The sequence below is a fragment of the Emys orbicularis genome, chromosome 7 (genome assembly GCF_028017835.1).
Source record: "Emys orbicularis isolate rEmyOrb1 chromosome 7, rEmyOrb1.hap1, whole genome shotgun sequence".
In the NCBI taxonomy this organism is placed as follows: Eukaryota; Metazoa; Chordata; order Testudines; family Emydidae; genus Emys; species Emys orbicularis.
The window spans coordinates 89,581,361-89,609,319 of record NC_088689.1 but is presented as its reverse complement, the minus strand read 5'-3'; the positions used below and the strand labels follow the sequence as shown (position 1 = coordinate 89,609,319).

Here is a 27,959-nt window from a genome sequence, read left to right as displayed (position 1 = left end):
TTATTGTTTTGCTTTAACTTTTCTTCTTGCATCCTTATGTTTCTTCCGGCATTCCTGGAAATATTAAAATGTTAAATGGCATTAAATGCAGTTTATAAACTCAAAAATTGCTCTTTTAAATCTGCTTTGCTTTTATATTTAACAGAAATTAGCCAGCTCTGGCAGATATAAGGAATCAACAGTTTAAGTGGACATCAAACACAAATTGTACATATTATACAGACAGTTAATTTTTATTTTACAAAATTCCCTGGTCTTGGTATGATATTAGGCCATTCTGAAAGTCCAAATAATTCATTTTTATTAAAATGAACAAAATAAGCCACTTCTTTTAACAAGCAACTCCTCCCCTCCCATCATAATGAACTCTCTCAATTGTTACTGAATTACAGCTTTAATCACTCACCTCAAGTAACAATCTACGTCTGTTTTCCCAATTATCTTTTTCTTCATTGAGGTTTGATGATCTGCAGAATAGCTTAGGACCATCTACACAAGAGATACATCGGAACAACTTTGAGCCAGGTTAAACACAACTTAACTGTTTTCTTTCTTATAAGCTTTTGTTTGAAAAAATTGTAGTAACATTATGAATTACCGTATATTCTCATTCATAAGCTGAATATTTTTCATTAAAAAAATGACGCATCAAAGAGCGGGGGTTGGCTTATAAACGGGTCTATGCCAAAATTTGATGATTTTAAAGTCTATGGAATCATTAAATTGAATATCTAATACATTGTCATTTTGTTTACCTGGAGAGTCTGCAGGCATGGAGCCCCTCAGCTCCCTGTGGCCGCGGTTCGCCGTTCCCAGCCAAGTGGTTCCCACAGCTCCCATTGGCTGGGAACGGCAAACCGCGGAAACCGGGAGCTGAGGGGCTCCGTGCCTGTGAATGCTCCAGGTAAACAAACGTCCAGGCCCTCTAGCGGCTTACCCTAACGGGCCAGGAACCAAAGTTTGCCAACCCCTGAAATATAGGGTCGGCTTATGAAAGGGTCATACAATTTTTTATATTTTTACCTAACCATCTTGGGGGGGGGGGGGGTCGGCTTATAAAGGAACGGGCTAATGAACGAGTATATATGGTAATTTGAACTTGTGTATGGAAAGTTACCAGGACAAGCTATTTTGAATTTATAAGAGAGACATTGTTTTAGCTCAAATTTTAATAACAAACCATTGGTGAAAATATGGACTTGTGTCTTTTTTAGATTTATTCACCTTAAACCCTGCTTCTAGCAGTCTATTTATAATGCACCTAGCAAACCACGTAGGTGCATTAACCATACATTTTTAAAAAACCCAAACATGTCCCAAGACAATGGAAACTCCACACTACGCAATCCTTTCAAAAAAGCAAACTTACGTCACTTTCTCCAATAATGCTTGGGTAAGTAGGAGAGCCTTGCAATTGTTCCTCAAGCAGATGGCTGGTTTTACAGCGTAAAGTGCCTTAACGGTTCTCAAAATGTAGCTTTAACACAAGACTTACTAATTCTTTTTAGGTGACACATCTGAGGAACTGTCCCACATTGAGATGTCCCACATTAGAGGTTTTTCAACAAATTGATCAATTAAACAGTAATAAGTCACCAGGACCAGATACTGAAATACTGAAACATTCTAATTAATCCTTATACCACCCCCTATGAATTAAATATTATACGAATATAATTTGTTACAATGCCTCTTTGTTAAATTCTATCATCCAGTAGGAAAAATTTGGATAAGTTCAGTTGTACCTCTTAATCTTTCATCATCTTTGGAAAAGAAGAAAAATCTACTCGTCTTCATCTGCGGTAAAGACTGAGACCTGGAAAGATAAAGAAATTTTAGTCTCAGACAGACGAACAAACACTACTATCCCATTCCAAGTGCCAAAAATCATCCTCCATGAAAGCAAATCATTTTCTAAACACTTAAGCATTTTAAAGAGGAGAGGCAATTATTGATTTAGTCCTAAGTGGAGCACCTGGTCCAAGAGGTGAATATACCTGGACCGCTTGGTAATAATGACCATAATATAATTAAATTTAACATCCCTGTGGCGGGGAAAATACCACAACAGCCAAACACAGCAGCATTTAATTTTAGAAAGGGGAACTACACAAAAATGAGGAAGTTAGTTAAACAGAAATTAAAAGATATATTGCCAAAAGTGAAATCCTTGCAAGCAGCCTGGCAACTTTTGAAAGACACCATAATAGAGGCTCAACTTAAATGTATACCCTAAATTAAAAAACAGAGAACCAAAAAAGTGCCACCATGGCTAAACAACAAAGTAATAGAAGCAGTGAGAGGCAAAAAGTCATCCTTTAAAAAGTGAAGTTAAATCCTAGTGAGGAAAATAGAAAGTATCAAACTCTGGCAAGTGAAGTGTAAAAATATAATTAGGAAGGCCAAAAAAGAATTTCAAAAAAACAGCTAACCAAAGACTCAAAAAGTAATAGCAAAAGAATTTTTAAGTACATCAGAAGCAGGAAGCCTGCTAAGCAACCAATGGAGCCACTGGACATTCAAGATGCTAAAGGAGCACTCAAGGACGATAAGGCCATTGCGGAGAAACTAAATGAATTCTTTGCATCGGTCTTCACGTCTGAGGATGTGAGGGAGATTCCCAAATCTGAGCCATTCTTTTTAGGTGACAAATCTGAGGAACTGTCCCACATTGAGATGTCATTAGAGGTTTTTCAACAAACTGATAAATTAAACAGTAATAAGTCACCAGGACCAGATGGTATTTACCCAAGAGTTCTGAAGGAACTCAAATGTGAAATTGCAGAACTACTAACTGTGGTTTGTAAATCAGCTTGTCTACCAAATGACTGGAGGATAGCTAATGTGACACAAGAGGTGATCCTGGCAATTACAGACCAGTAAGCCTGACTTCATTACCGGGCAAACTGGTTGAAGGTATAGTAAATAACAGAGTTGTCAGACACATAGATGAACATAATTTGTTGGGGAATAATCAACATGATTTTTGTAAAGGGAAATCATGCCTCACCAATCTACTAGAATTCTTTGAGGGGGTCAACAAGCATGTGGATAAGGGGGATCCAGTGGATATAGTGTACTTAGATTTTCAGAAAGCCTTTGACAAAGTCCCTCACCAAAGGCTCTTAAGCAAAGTAAGCTGTCATGGGATAAGAGGGAAGGTCCTCTCAGGGATCGGTAACTGGTTTTCAAAATGGAGAGAGGTAAATAGTGGTGTCTCCCAGGAGTCCGGGACAAGCACTATTCAACATATTCATAAATGATCTGGAAAAAGGGGTAAACAGAGGTGGCAACATTTGCAGATGATACAAAACTACTCAAGATAGTTAAGTCCCAAGCAGACTGCAAAGAGCTACAAATGGATCTCACAAAACTGGGTAACTGGGCAACAGAATGGCAGATTAAATTCAATGCTGATAAATGCAAAGTAATGCACACTGGAAAACATAATCCCAACTATGCATATAAAATGATGGGGTCTAAATTAGCTGTTACCATTCAAGGAAGAGATCTTGGAGTCATAATGGATAGTTCTCTGAAAACATCCACTCAATGTGCAGCGGTGGTCAAAAAACCTAAGGCCTGGTCCACACTAACCCCCCACTTCGAACTAAGGTACGCAAATTCAGCAGGCAGGCTCCCCCGTCGATGCCGCGTACTCCTCTCGCCGAGCTGGAGTACCGGCGTCGACGGCGAGCACTTCCGGGATCAATCCGGGATCGATTTATCGCGTCTAGACAAGACGCGATAAATCGATCCCAGAAGATTGATTGCCTGCCGCCGAACCAGGAACTAAGTGTAGACCTGCCCTAACAGAATGTTGGGAATCATTAAGAAAGGGATAGATAATAAGACAGAAAATATCATATTGTCTCTATATAATCCATGGTACGCCCACATCTTAAATACTGCGTGCAGATGTGGTCGCCCCATCTCAAAAGAGATATATTAGAATTGGAAAAGGTTCAGAAAAGGGCAACAAAAATGATTAAGGGTATGGAACGGCTTCCATATGAGGAGAGATTAATAAGACGGGGACTTTTCAGCTTGGAAAAGAGACGACTAAAGGGGGATGTGATAGAGGTCTATAAAATCTTGACTAGTGTGGAGAAAATAAATAAGGAAGTGTTATTTACTCCTTCTCATAACAGAAGAACTAGAGGTTACCACATGAAATTAATAGGCAGCAGGTTTAAAACAAACAAAAGGAAGTATTTCGTCTAACAAAAGGAAGTATTTCGCCAGAAATGTTGTGAAGGCCAAGACTGTTACCAAGTTCAAAAAAAGAACTTGATACATTCATGGAGGACAGGTCCATCAATAGCTATTAGCCAAGATGGGTAGGAATGATATCCCTAGCCTCTGTTTGCCAGAAGCTGGGAATGGGTGACGGGATGGATCACTTGATGATGGCTTCTGATGCTGGGGTGGACCTGGGGGGGGTGCCAAATAAAAGGATTTTTTCCTAGCTGCCACATAAATCCTGATATTCAGTAAGTACTTAATAGCCACAAAATATAAAACCAGATTTACATTTCTTTGCAGTTTTCACTTTCAGAGGCTTCTGGCTCATCATCTTCCTCTGAGCTGCTGTCCTGGAAACGAGGATCCTCTTGCCATGCTACTCTTGCAGGTCTTATTGTTTCAATTATGTAGGGCTCTGCAATAGTACCACCAAAAAATCTCATCATTCCCCTGACTACAAAGTGAAACTTCTGTTTAGATAAGTGTGAAATATCTGATTTGGAAAGGACCCTTTTTGTGCTTTCAGAAGAATATGCAGATTTTCCCTATCTTTCTATAAAAACAACAAGGAGTTCGGTGGCACCTTATCTTCTCCGGTGGCACCTATCTTTCTATGTTTTACATTTCCATCCTCAAAATCTACAGTCAGTATCATTTTGGCTTAAGTAGAGAACAGCAGATCTCCTTTGAAGCCAGTCAATGTTACTCCTTATTGGCCAGGGAGATTGCTGTTAAGTATCCTGAGGATAAGCATAGTGCCTAGGTAGAATTCTCAGCCTTTGCGGATCTGTCAAAGAAGAGAAAAGGACAAGAATACAACTGTTTTCCCTGTACGATACAACACACCACCCAAAACCAACAGCATAAAATTCCAAGTAGAAAGCAATTCTTTACATGCAGATTGTGACGCTGGTAGACCAGCTCACTTGTATGTAGTGTTCAAGATAGATGTTAGATTTGTAAGAATATATTTAGATTCTATATAATTCTTGTAAGTTGCTCCACACATTAATCTTACTTGTAATGTCTGTATACCATGCTATAAGGAAATATTCAAGTTTTGCTTAATTGTAAAAATTTGCTTTAAATTTTGCTCAGATCTGTCCATGAGTTTTGTTTAATCTGTTTGACAGAAGGATGATTTCATACAACCTGGTGTGTCATCTTATTAAATATAATCTTAAGTGATTCAAATGTTAAAACAAATAAATGCCAGTAAAAGCAAATTATTAAAAAAAGTTCTAGAATCTGCAATGTTACCTTCTTTCACAGCTGACTTGTTCATATCATCACCAAAAAAGGAAAATGTGAAGCCACTAGATTTTTCTTCTACATTGCCCCCAACATTAAGTCTTAATATATGCTGGTCAGCCAGAGCTGATTCTTCCACATCATCATGTTTGTCCCAGGGTATTATTTCACTTTTTTCAGCTGCACATTTTGTTGATCCAAATACCTCTTTTAAATCCACAGCAACATCATAGTATATTTCTTTAGATACTTCAGGCAATTTCTCTGCCTCCTCCCTTTTCTTCTTTCTTTTAGCTTTACTGGAATTATATTTATTTAAAAAAAAACCAATTATGCACTGGAAAAACATTTGAAAGGTATGGGGTTTTCTTTTGGCTGATCTTTGAGGATTATTTGTATTACTTACAGGAGACCTCCTATCCAGGGAAATATTTGAATCCACTAGCAAGTAGTTTGCTTTTCTGCATTCCTGTTTTCTCGTAATTTCAGTTTCTGGTAATAGGATGTCCTAAGAGTTAAAGGATTACATACCAGTCTCATCAATTTGAGCTAATTTTTCAACTATTTCCTCTCTCCAGATCATACAGATAAACACAACCTACAGAAGGGAAAATTTCACGTTTGACCTTAAGAGACTGGTGACAATTCTGATCTATTGCTAGCATCATCACTGCTGTACTAAAAGGAATCTTTATAGAGTCTACATTTTACTAGGGGTGGGGAGACTTGCAAAGGGGACAGCAGAATAAGCAAGGAGTGTGACAGTATTTGGCCTCCAAATACTTTTGAAAATCAACCCTCAAGGGGAAGAAAGTTTGTCTTACAACTATCAAGTGATGAGAAGATATTACCTCTCTTTTTCTGTAGTATCTGTTTTCCTTTCAAAAACTGCATGGTCTTGCCTTGTGGGGTCATAGCGTAAGGTATTAATATCTCTGTATGAATAAGAGGAAGAAGAATTTAGCAATACTGTAACTAAATGTCTAAAATAAAATATAACCTCACTGACAAGTGCAATGACATTTTTGGCTCATCTTATTCGTGTTCACAAGCAGATTGAAACTCACTATTGTTTTTATACAGTAAAAAAAATTATTAGCATTAGGAGAGCAGATCAGCGTGTGTTACAGTCTGTACTGTGAAGAGAAAGATTCCACACAGCACTCTTCACATCAAATTATTCAAATATTCAACATTAAACACCTGCCCATCATTCTTTAGGAAACAAAGTTAATACACAGATATGTTTTATCATTTGGAGATTAACTGAGTTTATGGTTATTACATCCAGAGATTCAGATTTCTCCTTAACTTCCAAATATACCAAAAATGGAGATTTTTTTTCCTTTTTAAAATTGAAAATGTTCTTGAAATTAGCTAATGAAGTCCAAACTTTAGATCAGAGGAAAATAGCCTGATTGCAATATTCCATCCAGCCTAAAGACAATATAAAATATTCAACCAAATATTCTGTTCCCCACACAGGCCTCTCTTGCCCTGTGAAATTAAAAGTTGTTAATTTATGCTATTACAGAAGTTAACCCAAACAAAATAGGTGATTTGACTTCTGTCAAGCAAAAATACCAGGAAAGGAGGCCATTGAATCTGTTGAGAATATCGTTAGGAAATACATAAAAATCTTTAAGATTCATACAATTGTAAAATAAGCATTGTGACACAGTTGCCTACCAAACCGGGCTATACGCCAATAATGGAAGTTGGAATTGAAAATATACTATTTGAAAAATACCTCAACACACCACCATTAAAAATAATCATTCTTGTACTAATTCAGCCCACAGATGGATTGCTCTGCCAAATGTATGGATTAAAGATACAGATAAGAGTTCAATTTTTGAAATGTATTATTAAATGCACTGTATCTAGAAATTGTGGCTTCCTTGGACAGTGAAGGTTAGAACATGTGGGATGGAGGTAGAGAATCCACTCCTAACACACAGAAGAAACATCCCAACAGTAGTAAGGACAGGCTATAAATGAGACTGTATGTTTTTACAAAACACTGCTGTCTAGGGACAAATTTGATGTTGATGAAGAGCAGAAATGGCAATTGCGTGCTGCCAGTAACATCCATCGCAGTCTCCAGAAATCAAAGTCTAGTCTATTAACCCACTATTCAACTTTTCAGTATAATTAGCCATTTTGAGTTTGTCTCTTTTTGGAGGGGAAAAGAAAATAAGGAAGCACACAAATGTGGTAGATTTTAAGCTGTTTGGGGGCAGGGAGATCATTTTATTAACCCATAAATTCTCATGCACAATGGCACTATATAAATAATGATTATCACCAATAATATCTATTGTCACACTGGGATGGAAAGCCTGAATTCAAAGGGGACTTTCCATGCACGTGATAAGGTGCTAAAGCAGGATCCATACTTGAATTTTTTGGTATTTGTTGCCAGTTTGCTTGATTTAGGATGTTCTAGGTTGATCTGCAAGAGACTTCCCAATATCTCCAGGTTTTTCTTTTTCTCAGCAGCAAGTTCTCCTTCCTCATCTGTCTTCACTTTCTTTGCCTCTTCTAGGAAAAATATATAAAAACCGCTATGAAATGACTCCTTGAAGCATTCTTCCAATATTTAGACCACTAGGAAGTTAGTTAAGAAGCTCACAGAATTTTACGTTAAAAGGTGTGGGCCATGTTCTCTATTCCTCCTTATTTTAAAACTTTTTAAACAATCCATTTTGTTTTCCCCTCAAGTTATGGTCAAGCTTTGTTTATGAGGAGGTATGGGCATTAATTTGACACGAAAGATAAAGATTTAATCATTTTCTGTCTCATGATTTTCTTTTATTTGATAATCATTACCCAGCCATTGTCATTTAAGGCCGTTAAGGGACATTTCTTGGGTTATAGACAAAAATATCCAAGTGAGAAGTAGGATTGGCTGAAAATTTGAGGTTTTTTTTTTTAAACAGGGTTGGTTTGTTTGAAATGTATTTGTTTTGTGTTGATTGGGTTTTTTTGTTTTGTTTTTTTGCCAAAAAATTTTCTTTTCAGGAAAATATTTTTGCAATTTTCAACCAGCTTAATTGACAACACTCCCCCTTGTGGTTATTGAATAGCATGGTACTGCAAGATACATAAAATCCAAGTATACCCAAGGGATAAAAAAGCAATAAGCAAGGTTACTCTGGTTAATGGTATCCCCTTATCTTGTGAAAGATGCAATACATTTATTTTGGTATCATCCTATAACAAATAATTTTTTTAAAATGTTGACCTTCTAACAAAGAAATACACCCCCACATACACCCCAAACTAGAGTTTCCAGTAGCTAAATGGGGCATTTTATAAATATGTTCTCTAAATTACAGACGGCAGTACTACTTACTTTTACATTACCTCCCCATGAGGCTAAATCCAGAGAAGAGAAATGTGTAATAAGTAATTCTAAATATTCAAAAACTTACACCCATCATGCCTCTCTATTATTACTAATTAGTTGGGACTACAAATTGCTATGGAAGAGCAAGCCCTGGAAAATAAGAGAAAATGTTTACCTTCCTCTTCACTGCCACTTTCAAGGAACCGAGCATCCATACGAAATCTTTCATCTGTGCCAAAGCGTGATTGTAAATGCATGAGCTACATTGATAACAAAACAAAAAAATTAAGATTAAATGTATGCAGTCCAGCAACTTTATAACAATCAGACAAGCAGTAACAGTTTTAACTTGAATCATGGCCATGAGTTAACATAAGCTTTCACTGTAGAGGTTCTCAGGAGAAAATTTTTTAGTGACCTCAGAGTGCGGCCACCAACTCTTGCTAGTGACTGTTCTCACATTTTTTCCTAAAATACTTAATTAGCTTTAGGAAAAGCAAATAAATATGCACATAGACACATCCAAATCATTGTAATTTATTCATTGCTAGCTAGTAAGTCTGTTGTGAAAAGTGATATTAAACATACAAGTATCACTTTTCACAACGGGCTTACTTAGCCCTGGCAAGCCTGGGGACAAATTAAGCCCTGGATGGGGGGCCAGGGGAGGCAGTGGGGGGCTAAAGCCTGAAGCCCTGCTGCCGGAGCCTGGGGCCTGCTGCCACACAGCCAGAGCCCGGGACTGGAGCCCGAAGCCCCGTGGTCAGAACCTACTACCCCACCACCCCAGGGCTAAACCCCAAAGCCTGAGCCCAACTCCCCTTGGGAATGTGGGGAAACTCACTGGGTGCCTGCTTCTCCAGCGTTGTGCCCTAGGTGTCTCCAGAGGGGGGGCAGGGCCCAACCCCCGCTGGTCACCCAGTAACCAACACCAAGGCAGGGCATCCAGGAGCAACAAGGAGGGGCCGCTACTTGGCCCCTGCCCTTCCAGCCCAGGAGGCTGTGGCCACAAGAAAAGTCCCTGGTGGCTGCATTTGGCCACGGTGGCCACATTTGAGAAACTCTAATAAATCTCTTTTGAAAATACCATTTGACTTCAGCTTGGGAGGTTTGGGAATGAGCAGTTACATCATGGAGAAAACATTATTTCCTCTACATCTAAATGGACTTTTCCAACTCAGGTATTACCATAACTTTGCCAACACCATCCTATTCAAGTAACTGCAGATATTATTAAATAGGTTCACTAACCTTCTCACCAGCTTTGCCTTCAAACTGGGGTTTGATTTGGAATCTGTCATCTTCACCTGCAGCATCTTGCTCATCGTCACTGCTCTCAAACAACTTCCCAGAAATTTTACTAGTAAATTCCTTAATTGTTTAATAACAAAAAAGCAAAACAAACTGAGGAAACAGTTATAATAAGTAGTTCTAAGAACACTATCAACTACTACCCACTTGTTTTGTATTACTTTCCCAATACAGCTGGAAGCCAACAATCTTTCATGATATCGCATTTACTTCTACTAATTACTGATGTCCATGAATCCTTGTAAAAAGATGTTACAGCTGCTTTACATGTTCTGAGACAATTCTTTGGTAATTTTATTTTATAGTTGTGATCATTCAAGTGTGGCAGGAGCACATTTCTGTATACAGTAACCGCACTTTTCCATATGATTTTATCCTATAAGTTACTGTGATGCTGAGACAGCAAGAGTTAAGCAACCAGCAGGCTGGGTGACCTGAAAGCAACTCTTAAGGACATATTAGAAGGGTATTGAAATAGTAAATATGGTCATTCCTTGTAGATAGTTATTAAAGCCATGTCAAGTTGACTAGAATCCTTGATATGGTTAGAGAATCAAGAATAAATACTAATCATATTTGTCTATTTAACTATATCTTGTTAGAAGTTTAACAATGTGATCTAATTAGCTGTCTATGTTTCATACCTGAATTCTATTGATTCAGAGATCAAAAGGGGGAAATTATAATTTAGATAGGACTTGTGATATAATAATGTTATTGGCCACACTTCTCTTTGAAATTTGTAGTAAACTACCTGTGAACTGTTTGATAGTTAATTGCCTTATGCTAATAAATATAACTAGTTACCGTTGTATACCTAGGAAACACAGATTAGCTTCAAAGCAACAATGTACATTACCTGTTCTTCATTCAAGGAAGGCCAGCTGTGATCATTTGCTGTCAAAAGGCTTATTCACTTAACTTCAGCTATAAAGAAAGTGTTGGGCCTGATCCTATTTTATCGCAGATCTGTTTAAAACTTTGACAGGGAAAGTCTAAGCCTACAAGAATGAGGTCTCTAAGTCTACTCTCGATTAAGCCTGCAAGTCTCACGGAAGCATTTGAACAAACTCTGCACATGGACTGCCTATTTGACTATAGGCTTTTAAATTGACTACAGAAGGATTTTTACAAATCAGCAGCCTCACTATCTCTGCTATGAAACTGATCTAAGAACTTTGTTCATATCTCTATGTATATTGATCTTTTAACCATAGCAACTTTTTCTTTTTATTAATAAATCCTCACTATATTAGACTTGGCTGTCTGGGTGGGAACCAAAGGGGACTGTATTTTGGCTTCTTGGTAACCAGTAAGGTATTATGGACGCTGTATGGTTACTGGCTTGGTGAAATGTCATTATAAAATAAACCACCAATTGTGGGGATCATCTGCCCTATTTGCAGTTTGCCCTGAAGAAACATTCTCAGTGTAGCCCCTCCAGGCACCATGGGCACAGTTACACACTTCACATTCTTGCAACTGTGTATCTGCTTAGTATTTGTGAAATACCTTTAATGAAGGTGTTTCACTGGTGATGCAGATGACACTTTACCCTCTCAAATCCATATATTCAATAAAAACAGTTTGATACTTATTATGAAGCAATATTTCATTTAAACTTGCTTTTCTCTAGGTTTCATAGTGGCCGTTAGGCTTTCATAAAAAAGTTAATTTGGATTTTGAAAAATGTTATTCTAGGAAGGAGTTTTAGAACCAGTTTTTAAGTAACAGCCTCCACAGACTGCCTTTTGCTTTATGAAATCTACAATACAATGGAAGTTACTTGACAAATATAATTGAAATGATAAAAGTCAAGAGAAATGTAATGCAGTTGTAAGTGACACTCAGCAGCAGCAGCCAAGAATGTCACAGCCAAGTCTTCCAGAATAATTATGGCTCCCCATCACAGAGTTTGGGCCACTGTACAACAACTCACAATGTGGAGCAAGGACCCCAATGTAGTAAACTAACCTCTAAATAGAAGTAAGGAAAACAAAGGGATGGGAGGGAGAAAGGGTGTTTTACACTGAACATTGACAGTGGCCCTAATTTTAAAACACCTTTGAAAAAGAAAGAAGCTTTCAGTTCAGGCTTTAAAAGTGGATAGAATGAAAGATGTCAAGGGAGAGGAAGTTCACTCTCATCAAACGCATCATCAGCTGCTGACCTACTGCATGATGGTGGAACCCCTGAAGAGAGGTGGTGTTACAAAAGATATTGATTAAGTGAAGTTCTCAAAATTTACTCAAATTCTACACCATCAGTCATTTTAAAACCCAAGAGGGCCAATTTAAAATGTATCCTCCGCTTTATAGGTAGTAAATGAAAAGGATCCATGGCAGATGTAATTTTACCACAGTTGCTCAATTAATAAGCAAAAATCCCTCTGCATTCTGAACAGTGGGTAACATAAAAGAATATGCCTATTGTTCAGATAGCAAAAGCCCATTTTCGTCTAGTATACAGTCAAAATCTTACACTACAGTTAAAAACAATAAAATACATTTCTACTCAGTTACCAAAACCAATACCAAATTAAAACAAGGCTCCAATAAATTGGAATGCATGACAGGCTTGACATTCTGACTTATTTTAAGAAGCATAACCTAGCTCGTGTATTTCAGTGTCATTATTTGTTGGTTTTTGAGTTACATTATTTGGGATGGAGTGAGGGCTAGTGGTTAGATGATAGAATCTTGAACTCCAGATTTCCAGTCCTTTTTCCACCACTTGCTCTCTGCACAACACCGGGCAATTCAAATCTTTTCCTTTTATTTAACTGACAACAGTGGGAAGTGGAGTTCTAGCATAACCACATGTAAGCCTCTCCATGAGACCATTGCTCATATGGTTTGTGAGTTGTGATATTGTGTGAAGAATGCACGGCAATCAATTTATACAAGTTACTTTATCTAGTAGAGTGCCTGATTTTTTCAGTTTCCAAAAAGATACTCCAAAATTTGCATCGTCTTTAATTTATAAATTCATGTTTTAACTCTACGAATATGCACCACTTATTTTGCGTCATCTATTTTATATCCATTAGTACAAAGGACAATATTCAAGATTTGATCTCAAACTCTGAATACGAGTAGGTGTTGCTCTTCAGTACAATACATACTAGCAAATTGGGTAGGTGAATGCCCTCTCAGAAATTAGGCTGGACTTGTTTCTAAGCCACTTACTTTTCCAGGCAGATTTCCTATAGTCGCTTCTTCCTTAGACTGCTCTTCTACTTCAGCTTCACTTTCTCCATCTGAATCAAATACAATGTGCTTATGTTTGCTTGCTGACTGGCTTTCCTGGAAAAGGAGAGACATTGTTAAGTTTAACATGCCAAATATTGGTTATATACCGTGGGAACTACTGCTGGGCACATTTACAACAGTAGAGAATGTAACACTGGTCTACAATTTTTGAGAAGTCGTCTGCTTCAGAGATAAAATGTGCTATTTATTATGTATTTTGATGTGCTGAATTCAAATATGACAATTAAAACAACTGATTGGCTACTGTTTCTAAGATATTTAAGTTTTTACATTTTATATCTATGTATATTGTGTAGATCGTAGAGTTTTAATCATAAATTGTAAACCTAGGTCTTTTCATGTGTTTATGATTGCTTTACATGAGAATATTTCACCTGTCCTGTTTATGTAACACTTTAAAAATCAGCAAAAGGGTTCTATAAATAAAATTTATTATGAAACAAAAGGCAAAAAACTACTATGTACATAGTTTAGTCCTATTCAGTGTCTACTCGGCGCTTCTTGGCTTGTCTCTTGTATTCATTAAATGGAGTATCTCTTGTCACTGTCCAGCAATAGTCTGCAAGCATTGATGGGCTCCATTTGCCCTGATAGTGTTTCTCCATTGTTGCAATGTCCTGGTGAAATCGCTCGCCGCTCACTGCTCCGCAGTTTGGTGGAAAAAAATCTAGATGAGAGCGCAAAAAATGTATCTTTAGTGACATGTTGCAACCAAGGCTTTTGTATGCCTTGAGGAGGTTTTCCACCAACAACCTGTAGTTGTCTGCCTTGTTGTTTCCGAGAAAATTTATTGCCACTAACTGGAAGGCTTTCCATGCCGTCTTTTCCTTGCCACGCAGTGCATGGTCAAATGCATCATCTCGAAGAAGTTCACGAATCTGAGGACCAACAAAGACACCTTCCTTCATCTTAGCTTCACTTAACCTTGGAAATTTTCCACGGAGGTACTTGAAAGCTGCTTGTGTTTTGTCAATGGCCTTGACAAAGTTCTTCATCAGACCCAGCTTGATGTGTAAGGGTGGTAACAAAATCTTCCTTGACTCAACAAGTGGTGGATGCTGAACACTTTTCCTCCTAGGCTCCAATGACTGTCGGAGTGGCCAATCTTTCTTGATGTAGTGGGAATCTCTTGCACGACTATCCCATTCGCAGAGAAAACAGCAGTACTTTGTGTATCCAGTCTGCAGACCAAGCAAGAGAGCAAGAACCTTCAAATCGCCACGAAGCTGCCACTGATGTTGGTTATAGTTTATGCACCTCAAAAGTTGTTTCATGTTGTCATAGGTTTCCTTCATATGGACTGCATGACCAACTGGAATTGATGGCAAAACATTGCCATTATGCAGTAAAACAGCTTTAAGACATGTCTTCGATGAATCAATGAACAGTCTCCACTCATCTGGATCGTGAACGATGTTGAGGGCTGCCATCACACCATGGATGTTGTTGCAGGCTACGAGATCACCTTCCATGAAGAAGAATGGGACAAGATCCTTTTGACGCTCACGGAACATGGAAACCCTAACATCACCTGCCAGGAGATTCCACTGCTGTAGTCTGGAGCCCAACAGCTCTGCCTTACTCTTGGGTAGTTCCAAATCCCTGACAAGGTCATTCAGTTCACCTTGTGTTATGAGGCGTGGTTCAGAGGAGGAGGATGGGAGAAAATGTGGGTCCTGTGACATTGATGGTTCAGGACCAGAAGTTTCATCCTCTTCCTCGTCTGACTCAAGTGAGAATGATTCTGGTGCATCAGGAACCGGCAGTCCTTCTCCGTGGGGTACTGGGCGTATAGCTGATGGAATGTTTGGATAATGCACAGTCCACTGTTTCTTCTTTGAGACACCTTTCCCAACTGGAGGCACCATGCAGAAGTAACAATTGCTGGTATGATCTGTTGGCTCTCTCCAAATCATTGGCACTGCAAAAGGCATAGATTTCCTTTTCCTGTTCAACCACTGGCAAAGATTTGTTGCACAAGTGTTGCAGCATATGTGTGGGGCCCACCTCTTGTCCTGATCTCCAATTTTGCAGCCAAAATAAAGGTGATAGGCTTTCTTAACCATAGTGGTTATACTGCGCTTTTGTGATGCAAAAGTCACTTCACCACAAACATAGCAGAAGTTATCTGCACTGTTCACACAAGTACGAGGCATCTCTGCTCACTTTGGCTAAACAGAAATGTGTCCCTTTGCAAAAGCAAACACTGACAAATAAGAGAGCACGACACTGTATGATTTCTAGAGCTGATATAGGGCAATTTGTTCAGCAGAGTGATGTAAGCTTCGTTATGATTGCATCATCCATGACGTCTAGGAATAACATGATGCAATTCATATCATGTATGACACAATACCAGCTTCAGATTGCATCATTCATTGTTTTGCCTAAAAAGCAAGTACTGTCCAAACCCAGTCACAGATTTATTCATAGATCCAGTCAAAGATGTATTTGAGTCATTTCTGGTTTAAATTGAGATCCCTTCCCTTTATAACTCACTTATCCTCCGCCATTCCCAAGTCAAGGGTCGTATATACTGACCCAATAGCATATCTTGAAAACTAGAGCCAATCAACAATTTTAAGCATCATTTTCGTTCTCAGTGACCCAGAATTAGTAAAGTTTGACTACATTTATTTCAGAAGCATTTTGGCTGTAGAGCAGTGTAATTAATTCACCTATTGTGTTTTCTGGAAAAAAATCCCATGACATCCCAGTATACACCTTTTTGGACATATCCTAAAAATCAATCTGGCAAAGAAGATAGGCGCTGCTCTCAAACACGATTCAAACCACAGTAACATCTTAGAGAACACATACTGGAGATACTTATTAAACCAGTATTCTTTCAGTACTGTTTTACTGTTCAGAGACAAGTTGAAAGCATACTTACCAGGTTCAGAAGAGCCCCTTGAATAAGTTTCTTCTGTAATTCTCTCTCTTTCTGTCTCTCTTGTAGAGCTGCCAGCCTCTTCTGATTATCCTGCAGTTGTTTCTCCTTTTCATCTGACTCACTTGAGATAGCAATAGGAATGCAAAACTCTTCTTTACTTTTGTGAACACTTTTCTTATGGTTCTCACTTTTCTGAAATTTAGAGGCTGAACCTTTACTGCTTGCATCCTTCTTTGGTTTCTCAGCAAGAGATTCTGGGCTTTCCAATTCACATTTAATGTGTTTCTGTGCGACAGATAAAACACTATCTGTGTCAGTGCTTTCCTCCTCGCTTCCAATGATACTAGTTGTGGTGCAGTCCTCACTGTCTCCTCTGTTTGCTGTTTGATCTTCTGCATGAGAATTCAAGTAGTTATTCTCTTGTAATGAAGGTGGTTTCCAAATAGGCTTTTCACTTCCACCTTCTGAGTATTGGGAATTTGACACCTTCTTGAGCTGGTTGCTGAGAGTATTTTGCTTCTTTTTCACACTTCTGTCTTCAAGTGAACATAATATGGAACGAGTAGACTGTCTGGGAGCTGAGTGTTTCCCATAACAAGAACAGTTTGGTTTTGAAACCTCTTCTAAAGATTTCTTTTTCAAATCAACAAGACTTGAGGAATTCTGGTTATATTTTCTTTTACAGCTGCAAGAACCTTCCTTGCTCATCTCCTCAAAATTCTGATTGTCACATAATGACCCTATTCCTCTGAAAGGCTGAAATTTCAAACTGGAGGTATTTTCCATTGGCTTCTCATCATCAGCACTCTCCTCTCCCTCTAAAATGGCAGCAACTATATCTTCAGGATTAATAGATGTTTTAGTTGTAGAGTCAATTTCATAAGTCTTTGTACTATACTTGGTGTTACTAATATTACCGTCAGTTTTGCACTGACTATCCCTCCGCTTGCCTTCTATATCTCCTTGTGAAGATTCAATACTTGTAGTGGCTAATGCTTCTAACTCATATAACGTAAGATCTAGGCGGTAACAGTTTTGCATCATGTCTTCATAATCAGAGTCAGCTTCAGATTCACTTGCTTCAGGCTCTGAATCAGAACTAGTAGACCCAGACTTGCTGTCAACTCTGTTGTCCTGTAGTTCAGAAGCCCGGACTTTTGCTGTTTTGTTATGCACTGCTTTTTTGTTATTTTTTTCTCTTAACTTATCTGGTGACAACACAAAGGAATCATTTGCAGAATCAAAGCTTTTGTTGTTTTTGAAAGTTTCATTCCTAACAGTATCCTTCCTTTGCATTTTCACCAGCTCAGAATCTCTTGGAATTTTAGTTTTCACACTGTTTTTATCTGGAGTTTTAGTCACAGCAATAATTTCATCTGTATCTGCTGAATCATAATCCGTGTCATTTTCAATAGTCTTTCCTTGTCTGTTACATCCCTTACTCACTTTCTTCATAATATTTGGATTAGTTAAAGACCAGTGAGTGTTGTATTTTAGCTCAAAATTATCCCCCACAACTTCCAAATGATCACTTTCAGATTCAACATTTGTTTTAGCTTTCTTTATTTCCTTTTCTTTCTCTATCATAACCCTGATTTCTTCTTCAGAATCAATATCACTGTCTGAAATGCTGTTTGTATTCCTGTTAGGCTTAACACCAGATGCCAGGTTCTTATCCAGAAATAATTCTTTCCCTTTCACGTCAATACTATTAAGACTAGGTGTCTGAAGTAATTTAGACAGACCAGTTGATTTGGAGTTTGACATTTGGACTAATTTTGTTTGTGTTAAGTTTGCTTTTTTTGATTGCAAGTGGCGACCTGGTGTTTTATTTAAATTTTCACTACTCTGTATCCTCATTTTTTTAGGTGTTTTTTTAATTTCAGGGAACTCTCCTCGTCGTTTCTTGCTCATGCTGTCATCTCCACCTTCCAACTGCCAAGTGAGCTTCGATATGGGAACTGTGTCAGTCAAGTCTTGCTCCAGCTTTCTAAGGTTGTGGCAATATTTTGATGGGTCATATTTCATTATGTTATAGTCAGAGTTAAGGAATAAAAATAAAACCAAGGAGGCTTCCACTTTTCAGCAAGTAACAACTTAAGTTATAGGAACAAGGACAATACATGTTGTCACAGTTACTGGACTAACTGCACCTCTGAACCCTCCTTGTTCCTTTGAGTGCAGCTCCTTTAGATCTCGAGCTTCACCCATCACCCCCCTATAGGGGAGGAAGCACAGAATTCTCCGTCTCTCAGACCAGGCTTTGGGATGCAGTCCCCTGTGATCAACTGTGACTATGTGAACAGACCTTATGTTCACCACCTGGTAGTTTTCTTCCATTTGGGAGCAATGACAGTGGTGTCAATTAACCATTAGCCCTTGTAAAGCAAATAATATTTTATAACAAAAGCATTAAAAAATATCTTAGAACAATAAAGCAGTGTATACACATGCCTGCCTCTCCCTAAGGCTTACTATTCCCTGGCTCTGGGAAAGGCCCAACTCCTTATGAGAGCCTCTCTGTGTGTCAGCCTGTCTCTCAGCCATTGAGTATTGACCCCACCCTTTCCCTCCTGAGAATGGCTTTTAACTATTTAGTGTCCTTTTGATCTCCAGGCTCCCAGCCCAGCAAAACAAGGCTTGCATCTTCATTGGAGACAAGATATAGGATCCTCTAAGCTCATAACTCCCCCTCCGCCCCGCACATTGTGCAGTTGCCCTCCAGTGTTTGCTAGGAGGTTATCTGTAATTGTTGTGCTGCTTTCCTTGCTTTTACCCCTGCAACCTCCTATTAAGCTAGATCAAAACATTCCTGCAGATGAGTCTTATAACCCAGTATACAATAACTTCACCTTACCGACCAGGTCACGTACATTGTTCATAAAATTATTACATCTGAGTATTTATATAGCAATTCCATATCCATCACAGATGGTTATTTTTAAAGCTATGTTTTCTGAACTTTTTAAGTGAGTTACATGCAACCTGTAACTATCCATCAAACTGATGCAAGTTTGTTGCAAGATTTAGGATGAAGCCACCAAGTAATCAAGCACCGGAGGAACACTTTTCTGTTTTTTAGCAAAAACATATTTAAGGTGAGTCCATTTGTTTTTTGCACTCTGATCCTTTCCATAATGGCAAGAGAACGATTTGGAATTCTAATCATTAGCCAATATATACCCATTCTTTGCCAAGCGTAACATTTTAATTACCTCCACATAAGAAAGACAGTAACTGCACTGTATTTTGTATCACTAATATGAAGACTGTTATGCAAATACCTCCTTCCCCCAATAAAGATGGTAAACAAATGGAGAGAATAATGGAACTGTTTCTATGATCATTCAATGTTTACTCAAGCAGTAGGAAAGGATATTTTGCTTTTGTGTCGACCCTTAAGGTGAAGGATGGGTAAAACTCTGCCAAATTTACTAACGACCCAATCCTGTAAGAAAGAAAAATATACAATTATATCAGAGTGAAAAAAATTATATCAGAATGAAAAAAAAAAAAAAGGGGATTAAATGTATCACAGTAAATAAAAAAAAGGTAGTGCTAAAACAAAATGGATTCTGAATTACAGGAATACTAATACAGTAACTCCTCACTTAAAGTCATCCCGGTTAATATTGTTGCATTCCTGATCAAGTAGGGAACACGCTCATTTAAAGTTGTGCAATGCTCCCTTATAACATTGTTTGGTAGCCACCTGCTTTGTCCACTGCTAGCAGGAAGAGCAGCCCGCTGCAGCTAGCTGGTGGGGGCTTGGAACCAGGGTGGACCGGCAGCTCCCCCCCCATCAGCTCCCTGCTCCCCTAAGGTCCCTGTGTGGCAGCCGCCCAGCAGACTACCACTTGCCGGCAGTTCAGTCCCTCCCCCCACTGCCATGTGCTGCTCCTGCCCTCTGCCTTGGAGCTACTCCCAGGAGCCTCCTGCTTGCTGTGCAGGGAAGGAGCGGGGCTAATGTCAGGGTGTCCCCCTTCCCCCACTCCTGTCCCCCGCTGCCCTTTCTCCATATATGGACATGACAGGGCTCAGGACGGAGATAGCTTGCTGGCCGCAGCTACTGTCTTAACTTCCTGATCTACTTAAAAAGGCAATGTACTTAGAGTGGTGTCAGCCTACTTAAAGGGGCAATGCGCATCTCTCTCTCTCTTTCTGCCATGCTGTCTCCCCCTCCCTCCATTCATGCTGCCTTGTAGAGTGTGAGGCTATAGTAACAACAATGTGTTAACCCTTGAGGGCTCAGCAGAATGCTAGATCATCATTTAGCAGTAAGGCATTCCCTGGGAAATATCCCACCCTTTGACTTCACCACTTCAACTAAGCTTCACAATCATCATTGCTGAGTACAGTATTAAATTGTTTAAAACTTATACTCTGTGTGTATGTGTGTGTGTGTATAACCATGTGAAGCGAATCCAATTTCCCCATAAGAATTAATGTAAATGGGAGGGTTAGGTTCCAGGGAATTTTTTTTCACCAGACAAAAAACTTTTTTTTTTTTTTTTTTTTTTTATATATATAATATATATATATATATATATTAAAAAAAAAAAAAAAGTTTTTTGTCTGGTGAAAAAAAATTCCCTGGAACCTAACCCTCCCATTTACATTAATTCTTATGGGGAAATTGGATTCGCTTCACATGGTTCACTTAACGTAGTATTTTTCAGGAACATAACTACAACGTTAAGCGAGGAGTTACTGTAAAAGGAATCTGGCCATAGCTAGCCTTTTTGTTCTATTATGTGTCACATTCCTGTATTAAACTACTATGCTAATTTCTTTCTAGAAAGGAGGGAACATCTCAAATGTTATATTCTCATTGTCAGGTTACCGACAGACTATCGTAGAGAGACCAAAAAAAAAAAAAATCTGATTTAACTGAAGAGACACCAACCATTAACTGACTCTGCTCTCACAGCAGCTAAACAGAAAACCCCAAGATCAAGCTGAACACTAAAAAGGAAACTTTGAAACATCTAGTTAAATGAATACTTGTTTTACTTGCGTAAATCTTGATGTAGTCTCACTTAAACTTTATCCTCTCCCTACAATATGGGCTCTAAACCTGCAACAATTTATACTCGTACTCAATGCCAAGCATTGTGAATAGTCCTACTGATCACAGGGCCCAAAATGAGTGTGTTGTATAAGGCAGCTCATATACAAGATTTACATGTTTTAGAAAAGCTAATTCTAGACATTGCTATGAACTTTAAATGACGACAATACACATACGCAAAGATAGCCAGCTCTATCCCCTCCTAAAAAACAAACTGGTATCTATGCTCATATTTTATAAGGATTATAAAATTGAAGCTTATTTTGTACAAGTCAAAGCTACTCTGCCACCTTGTATGTATTGTCTCCTGTAATCAAATATACAAATCTGAAGTAAACTTAATGTGAAGGCAGCTTATTAGAAAGCTAAATAAAAGGGTGCCTGATGCAGTTCTCTTAACTCAGCAGAACGGATACCCCACAACACCTTATGATCCGGTACTTCTGTTCCTGGCACTGCTTTCATATGAAAATTCACAACTCCAGCTTTATTCAGTGATTCCAACAGATTTCCCTTGCCATCCGCATGTGGCTTTTCCTTCTTCAACCTTGCTTCTTGTCTCTCCTGTGCCAATCTGTATCAGACAGTGCATGGTTTAAGCTTGCCATGACATAAAAGCAAAAATAAAAAAGTATCTGTGTGTAAAGCCATCATTAGTGATGGATCTCTTACACTTATGGACAACCATTCACTCTGAGCCAATGTGAAACATATCAAAGATATGTTTTGCCAATTCCCATTAAAACCAGGAACAAGGCTCCCACCCAGCTAACTTTTTAATAAAGATGAATATAGCAGGTATGATAAGCATGCCGCAAACGTACCAGCATGCTAGCAGTTTCAATGAAAAATAAATAAACATTTAAAGCAGCTAATGGAGAACATATAGGAAAAGGGTAAGGGAAAACTGCAATGTGGGCAAAACAACAAGTATAAAAAATACAAAACACTGTAGTACCCAGACTATCTTCTTAGAAGTTATTTCTTTATTATTAAGTCTGTTAAAAATCCCATTTACTTGGATTTGAAGGGAAAGCAATATCCAGTGGCTTCTGCAGGTTCATTATAGAAGAGCATTCTTTAATTAGAGCCCTCTTACAAACAAGCTGTCAAAAAGTTTACTTAATACAGTATTTGACAAATATAAAGGTAAAAACTCAGGCCATATACATTTAAAGTTGGTAGGATGAATTATTCAAACACTGGTTCATTTGTAATTTGCACAATTCTAGAAAAATGATCTATCTATCTATATATATATATAGGGCCCTACCAATTTCACGGCTGTGAAAAACGTGTTGCGGACCTTGAAATAAGCCTTTCTCCATGAAATCTGATGTCCCCTTGTTCCTACGAGTGCCCCAGCAAAGGGGGCTTCTAGCTCTGGCTGGGCAGGGGAGGGACAGGACTTGTCCCTCCCCTGCACAGCTGCTCAGGGTGTGGGGAGGGAGGAAATGATCAGACCCACCTCCACCTCCGGGAACATCCTATGGCTGCAGGAAGCTCTGCGGTTGCTGCCTTCAGAATCCAGCTCTGAAGGCAGCTCCTTCAAACAGGTTTGTGACACCCTCCCCCATCCCCTTTTGGGTCGGGACCACCACGGTTACAACACCGTGAAATTTCAGATTTAAACATCTGAAAACGTGGAATTTACCAATTTTCAAATCCTATGGCCGTGAAATTGACCATAATGGACCATGATTTTGGTAGGGCCATATCATATATATATATTTGACAATATTAGTGTGACCAGACGTCCCGCGTCCTGACCGATCTCTGGTCGGGACGCAATTTTTGTCCCGATATTTTGCGCGGCCGGCAGCACTCGGCTTTTTTTTTTTTTTTTTTGGGCCCCCCCGTGTCCCGATATTTTCTTCATCTCATCTGGTCACCCTAGATAGTATGTGGCAAAGTAGTTTGACAGCAACAATATACATTTGTATATTAACATTACCTGTGCAAAAAGCTTTCTTTGGCCAATTCAATTTGTAGCGTTCCACCTTTCCACCTTGTTTTATTTAAAATGGACATACCTAGGAAACAAGCATTAGACAGAAAATGATTATTGCCCACATATATAATATTTAAGAAATGTTTTTAATCATGTCTCTTTTTGCTATATTTTATATTTTGGAGCATTATGAGACTGATCCTGCACCCAATTAGACTACTCTGTTGATTACGGGTAGCAAATTTAGGATCTAATATGGAAAGCAAAAGATATTTTCAACATCCAAACCCTATTTTGACTAAGAGTAAGTTAGCCAGTAATAAACAAACACTGAAAGATCAAATAGCTCATTCCAAATAAGGATTCAAAAATTCAGATACATCTACATTCTTAGGCCAGGTCTACACTACCGCGGTAGTTCGACAGCTGGCAATCGAACTTCCGGGTTCAATTTATCGCGTCTGGTCTGGACGCGATATATCGATCCCGGAAGCGCTCGCCGTCGACTGCGGTACTCCAGCTCGGCGAGAGGAGTACCGCGGAGTCGACGGGGAGCCTGCCTGCCGCGTGTGGACCGCGTCTGAACCGCGGTAAGTTCGAACTAAGGTATGTCGACTTCAGCTACGTTATTCACGTAGCTGAAGTTGCGTACCTTAGTTCGAATTTGGGGGTTAGTGTAGACCAGGCCTTAGGTTCCCTTCACACTCTATCCAGGCCTTTCACACTATCTTGAAATAGGATTTACTTTTCTTTCCCTCCTTCCCAACAGATCCTACAAGCACTGGCAGACACATTGGCAATACTGAGAGATGGAGATTGGGAGGGAAGTCCTTATTCCATATAAAGAGATTAAGGGAAGCACAAAATTTTAGGCTGATTCTTAATTATGTTTAAATAAGATGGCCTACCCCTAAAAAGAAGGTTTCCCTTGTCCTTTTTCAAAGGTACATTATCAACCCCCGTCTTCGGGTGCAGATGACTGTGCTGAAATAATCTCAACTGGTTGACTGCAGATTACACAGGAGTTGAAGTTTTGTAATGTTCATCTGCCTACCAGAAAAGATTGGGAATCTGTATTTCCATTCTAAAAGCATTAAAACTGACCTCCTTAAGGAAAATAAACTTTGCTTAACCCATCATTCTTTATTCCCTTTAGTCTCAGTCAATTCTAATGTTATATACAAGAATCAATGTATCAAAGAGAAGAAAATATGTTTAAACTCATTTTCTAAACCTTCTCACTAAGGCCAGGTCTACACTACCGCGGTAGTTCGACGGCTGGCAATCGAAGTTCCGGGTTCGATTTATCGCGTCTGGTCTGGACGCGATAAATCGATCCCGGAAGCGCTCGCCGTCGACTGCGGTACTCCAGCTCGGCGAGAGGAGTACCGCGGAGTCGACGGGGAGCCTGCCTGCCGCGTGTGGACCGCGTCTGAACCGCGGTAAGTTTGAACTAAGGTATGTCGACTTCAGCTACGTTATTCACGTAGCTGAAGTTGCGTACCTTAGTTCGAATTTGGGGGTTAGTGTAGACCAGGCCTAAGGGGCTAACATATGCACTTCAACCTCTCTCCCCCTCCCCCAACCCACTAGGCTATTCTGATAAGACCATTGCCTCCACCCCGTAACATAAAAACACAGATACTTCAATAAAATACATTATTTTGAAGAGCATCTTCCATAAACATTGATTCCTAAAATAACTGAGCTAAATAGAATTGAAGAATGAAATAGCAAATGGGAGAGGGAAATTAAGAGGTATAGATGAAGACAAAAAAGCTATGTCCTCTACTTCAATGGCGGTCTGAGCAGGTAAGTGCAGGTTCAGGTATTTGTTACATCCTTAGTTTACAGGGATTAAAATAAACTGCAACAAATATAATTTGTGTACTTACATCTTTTAAGATCTGCTTCAGAAATGCCAATGTTGATATAAGCAAAAGTTTTCATAGGGTTCCCTGGTCAATAATCAGAAACATTTGGTTACTTTTGTATATAAAACTGTAATTTTTTGTTTTTAAAATTGAAGCATGTGTTCTCTACAGATGCTTAAGGAAAAGTAGTAGTTTTGACATGGAAGTTGTTTTTCATTACTAGTTGAAGTAAAGAACAGTTGCACTTCTAAAGTGCGAAATGAAAATATTACCCTGGTCATCTTTCCTGATAACAATTTCCGTATCTGTAACATTTCCAAACTTGCTGAATCTTTCCTGCAGTTCAGCCTCAGAAACTGTATGGCCAAGTCCTCCAACATATAAACGTTTTAAAACTTGTTTTTTCTCCATATTAAAAAGTCAGACTGTCTCATTTAGGATGTATGTTTTATCCTTCTGTAAAAAGGCAACAAAAAAAATCAGTATTAATGGTTTTGGTGGTTCTGGGGCGAGCTGCACCTGTGATCTCTTTCTCAGTCACTCGGTGGGCACTTCCAAGTGATGGCCCTAAACCTGCACTTCTCTCAGAGTGGAATCCCACAATTCAGCCCACTTTTTGACATGACTACCAGCCCTTGTTTCACCAACCATATTAACTCAACAAATCCAACAGGACTTGGTCCCTGCTATGAAATCTTCTCTGGGAGTTGTGACCCATGGTAAAAGCAGCTTATTCAAAACAGAATAGGATTTATTTAACAGTCGGAATATGTCAAGTAGAGAGAATGAGGTTAAAATAACGAAAGTCCACTAAAAGGGCTTCTGATGATCCCAATGGTAAATTGATCTAGGAGCATTTGCTGGATCGTTAGGTTTAACACTGGGATACTCAGTATAAGTGACCAAGAAAACCCACAATTGATAATACTATAAATTCTTCTGACATATCAGTTCCTAAGCAGACTGTATTTGTAAGAGTTGTTTTTGACAAACATCCCATAATTAATCAGGTGCTCAATTTGACCCACCTGTTCATCTTAAACATTTTATAGAACATTTAATAAGTTTAAAGACATAGTATCAGAAAGCACTCCTCTGTTCCTTTTGTGGGAAAAAGCCCAAATATTTTTATAACACAAAGGAAAACAGCTTAAGTATCTTACACTATTGTTCTAATTAACAGCTAAAATGACCATAACTGAAAAACATGAGACGAAAAGTATCTTTCCAGTTTGTTTATATTGTGCATTCAACAGCACTCTGTATGATAAATCAGTCAATTCCATCATTTGTGTGTGGGTCTTTCACAGAACAGTGGAGAGAAAAACAAGTTAAAGAATAGTAAAATGTAACTGGAAAACAAAACAAACAAAACCTACCATCAGGAGCCTCAGGGCAGAAGCAATACCTGAATTACTTTTAATTCTCTTGAAAAAGGCTAGATTTCAGATTAATATAGCAAACGAATTACCTGAATATTATATTAGATTACTTTGCTATGAATTTATTAGCACTAGAGTAACTAAAATTAGGTTCTAACTCCATATTTAGGCACCTAAACGAAAGTGAGCTGATTGTCACATATGCTGGGCACTTATGGATAACCCCACATTAGTAACAATAGTATTTGTGGGTACTCCACACCTCTGGAAATAAGGCCACTTGTATTTAGGTGCCTAAATATAAGCATATTGGATCAGATAATGGTCAATCTAGACCCGACTCCTCTTATAGTGGCCATCACCGGATGCTTCAAAGAAGGTGCAAGAAACCCTGACAAGAGCAATTGATTATTGAATATCCTGCCCATTGGAGAAGTTTCTTTCTACAACCCTTGGTTAGAGAATGGTGCTCTGAAGAGTTAATGTCCCTACCAAACACTACACTTAAAAAAACCCCACACTCATATAGGGGAGGATGGTCTCATTATCACTAGAAATATCCTATTACTTTTTTCAACACCCTGGAGAAATGTCAAATCCTGCAACTTATTTCAAAGAGTCTGCTAGGCTAATAAATGCACCAAATAAAAAAAAAACTTTTCCTTTTATCAGTTTTTAGATTTGCTGCCATTCAATGTCATGGAATGTTCATTATATTCAGACCGCCCAGTGTTGACACATGCAGCTACTAACAATAAAAACTGTGTTTTTTATCATTTGTGTTAGAAAAAACAGATATGTGTGCGTGTGAGAGAAAACTACACATCTATCCAAAACTCACAGATAACACAACCTTCAGCTGTACGAGTTTCGCCGCATTACCCCCACTACATTGTGACAAATTTGAACTGGAAAATAAAAATCAGTCTGGGAATAGGGAGGGCGGGGGAAAGAACAGAGACTCGGGCCCCCCAAGCCCGGGAATAGGGAGGAGCGCAGAGGGAAAGACAGAGACGGGGCCACCCACAGTTCCAGGACGGAACAAGGCCCCCAGACCTCTTTCGGTCTCGGGGGCTTTTCTACCGGGATTTTTCTCTAAAGAAAAAAGAACAGGAGTACTTGTGGCACCTTAGAGACTAACAATAAAGAGCCTCCCAACGCGGGCCCCAGACTCCTGACCAGGACACCGCAGCAGCCCTGACCTCCGAGCTAAAGACTCGACCACCCGCCGAGGAAACCTCCCGAGTTGAACTACACGGATCGTGGGCGGACACGCAACGGGTTCACATACCGCACATGTCCAACCAGGAAACGTAGCGACTCCTTCCTCACATACACGCTTTTTCTGGATACGTCT

General features: G+C 39.0%; 1 protein-coding gene across 1 annotated transcript; it reads right to left on the bottom strand.

The window, feature by feature from the left end:
* Nucleotides 1–27,959, bottom strand: NOL8 (nucleolar protein 8). Its single transcript, XM_065407480.1, has 17 exons — nucleotides 27,894–27,959; nucleotides 25,493–25,676; nucleotides 25,242–25,304; nucleotides 23,350–23,428; nucleotides 21,822–21,969; nucleotides 19,704–19,772; nucleotides 16,325–18,355; nucleotides 13,348–13,464; nucleotides 10,100–10,219; nucleotides 9,024–9,108; nucleotides 7,896–8,040; nucleotides 6,348–6,431; nucleotides 5,506–5,795; nucleotides 4,534–4,660; nucleotides 1,746–1,816; nucleotides 407–489; nucleotides 1–54 (listed from the first exon to the last, which is right to left on the bottom strand). Exons 2-17 carry the CDS (start codon nucleotides 25,629–25,631, stop codon nucleotides 1–3), a joined length of 3,705 nt encoding a protein of 1,234 aa, XP_065263552.1. The 5' UTR covers nucleotides 25,632–25,676; nucleotides 27,894–27,959.

Bases quoted from the DNA above. Each gene is read 5' to 3' on its own strand.
- NOL8 (XM_065407480.1), bottom strand. From the start codon at position 25,631: ATGGAGAAAAAACAAGTTTTAAAACGTTTATATGTTGGAGGACTTGGC. The intron at 9,109-10,099 runs GTTAGTGAACCT...TTATCAATGTAG, and splicing joins AAGGCAAAGCTGGTGAGAAG to CTCATGCATTTACAATCACG. The intron at 490-1,745 runs GTACAACTGAAC...TCTCTTGTGTAG, and splicing joins AGATGATGAAAGATTAAGAG to ATGGTCCTAAGCTATTCTGC.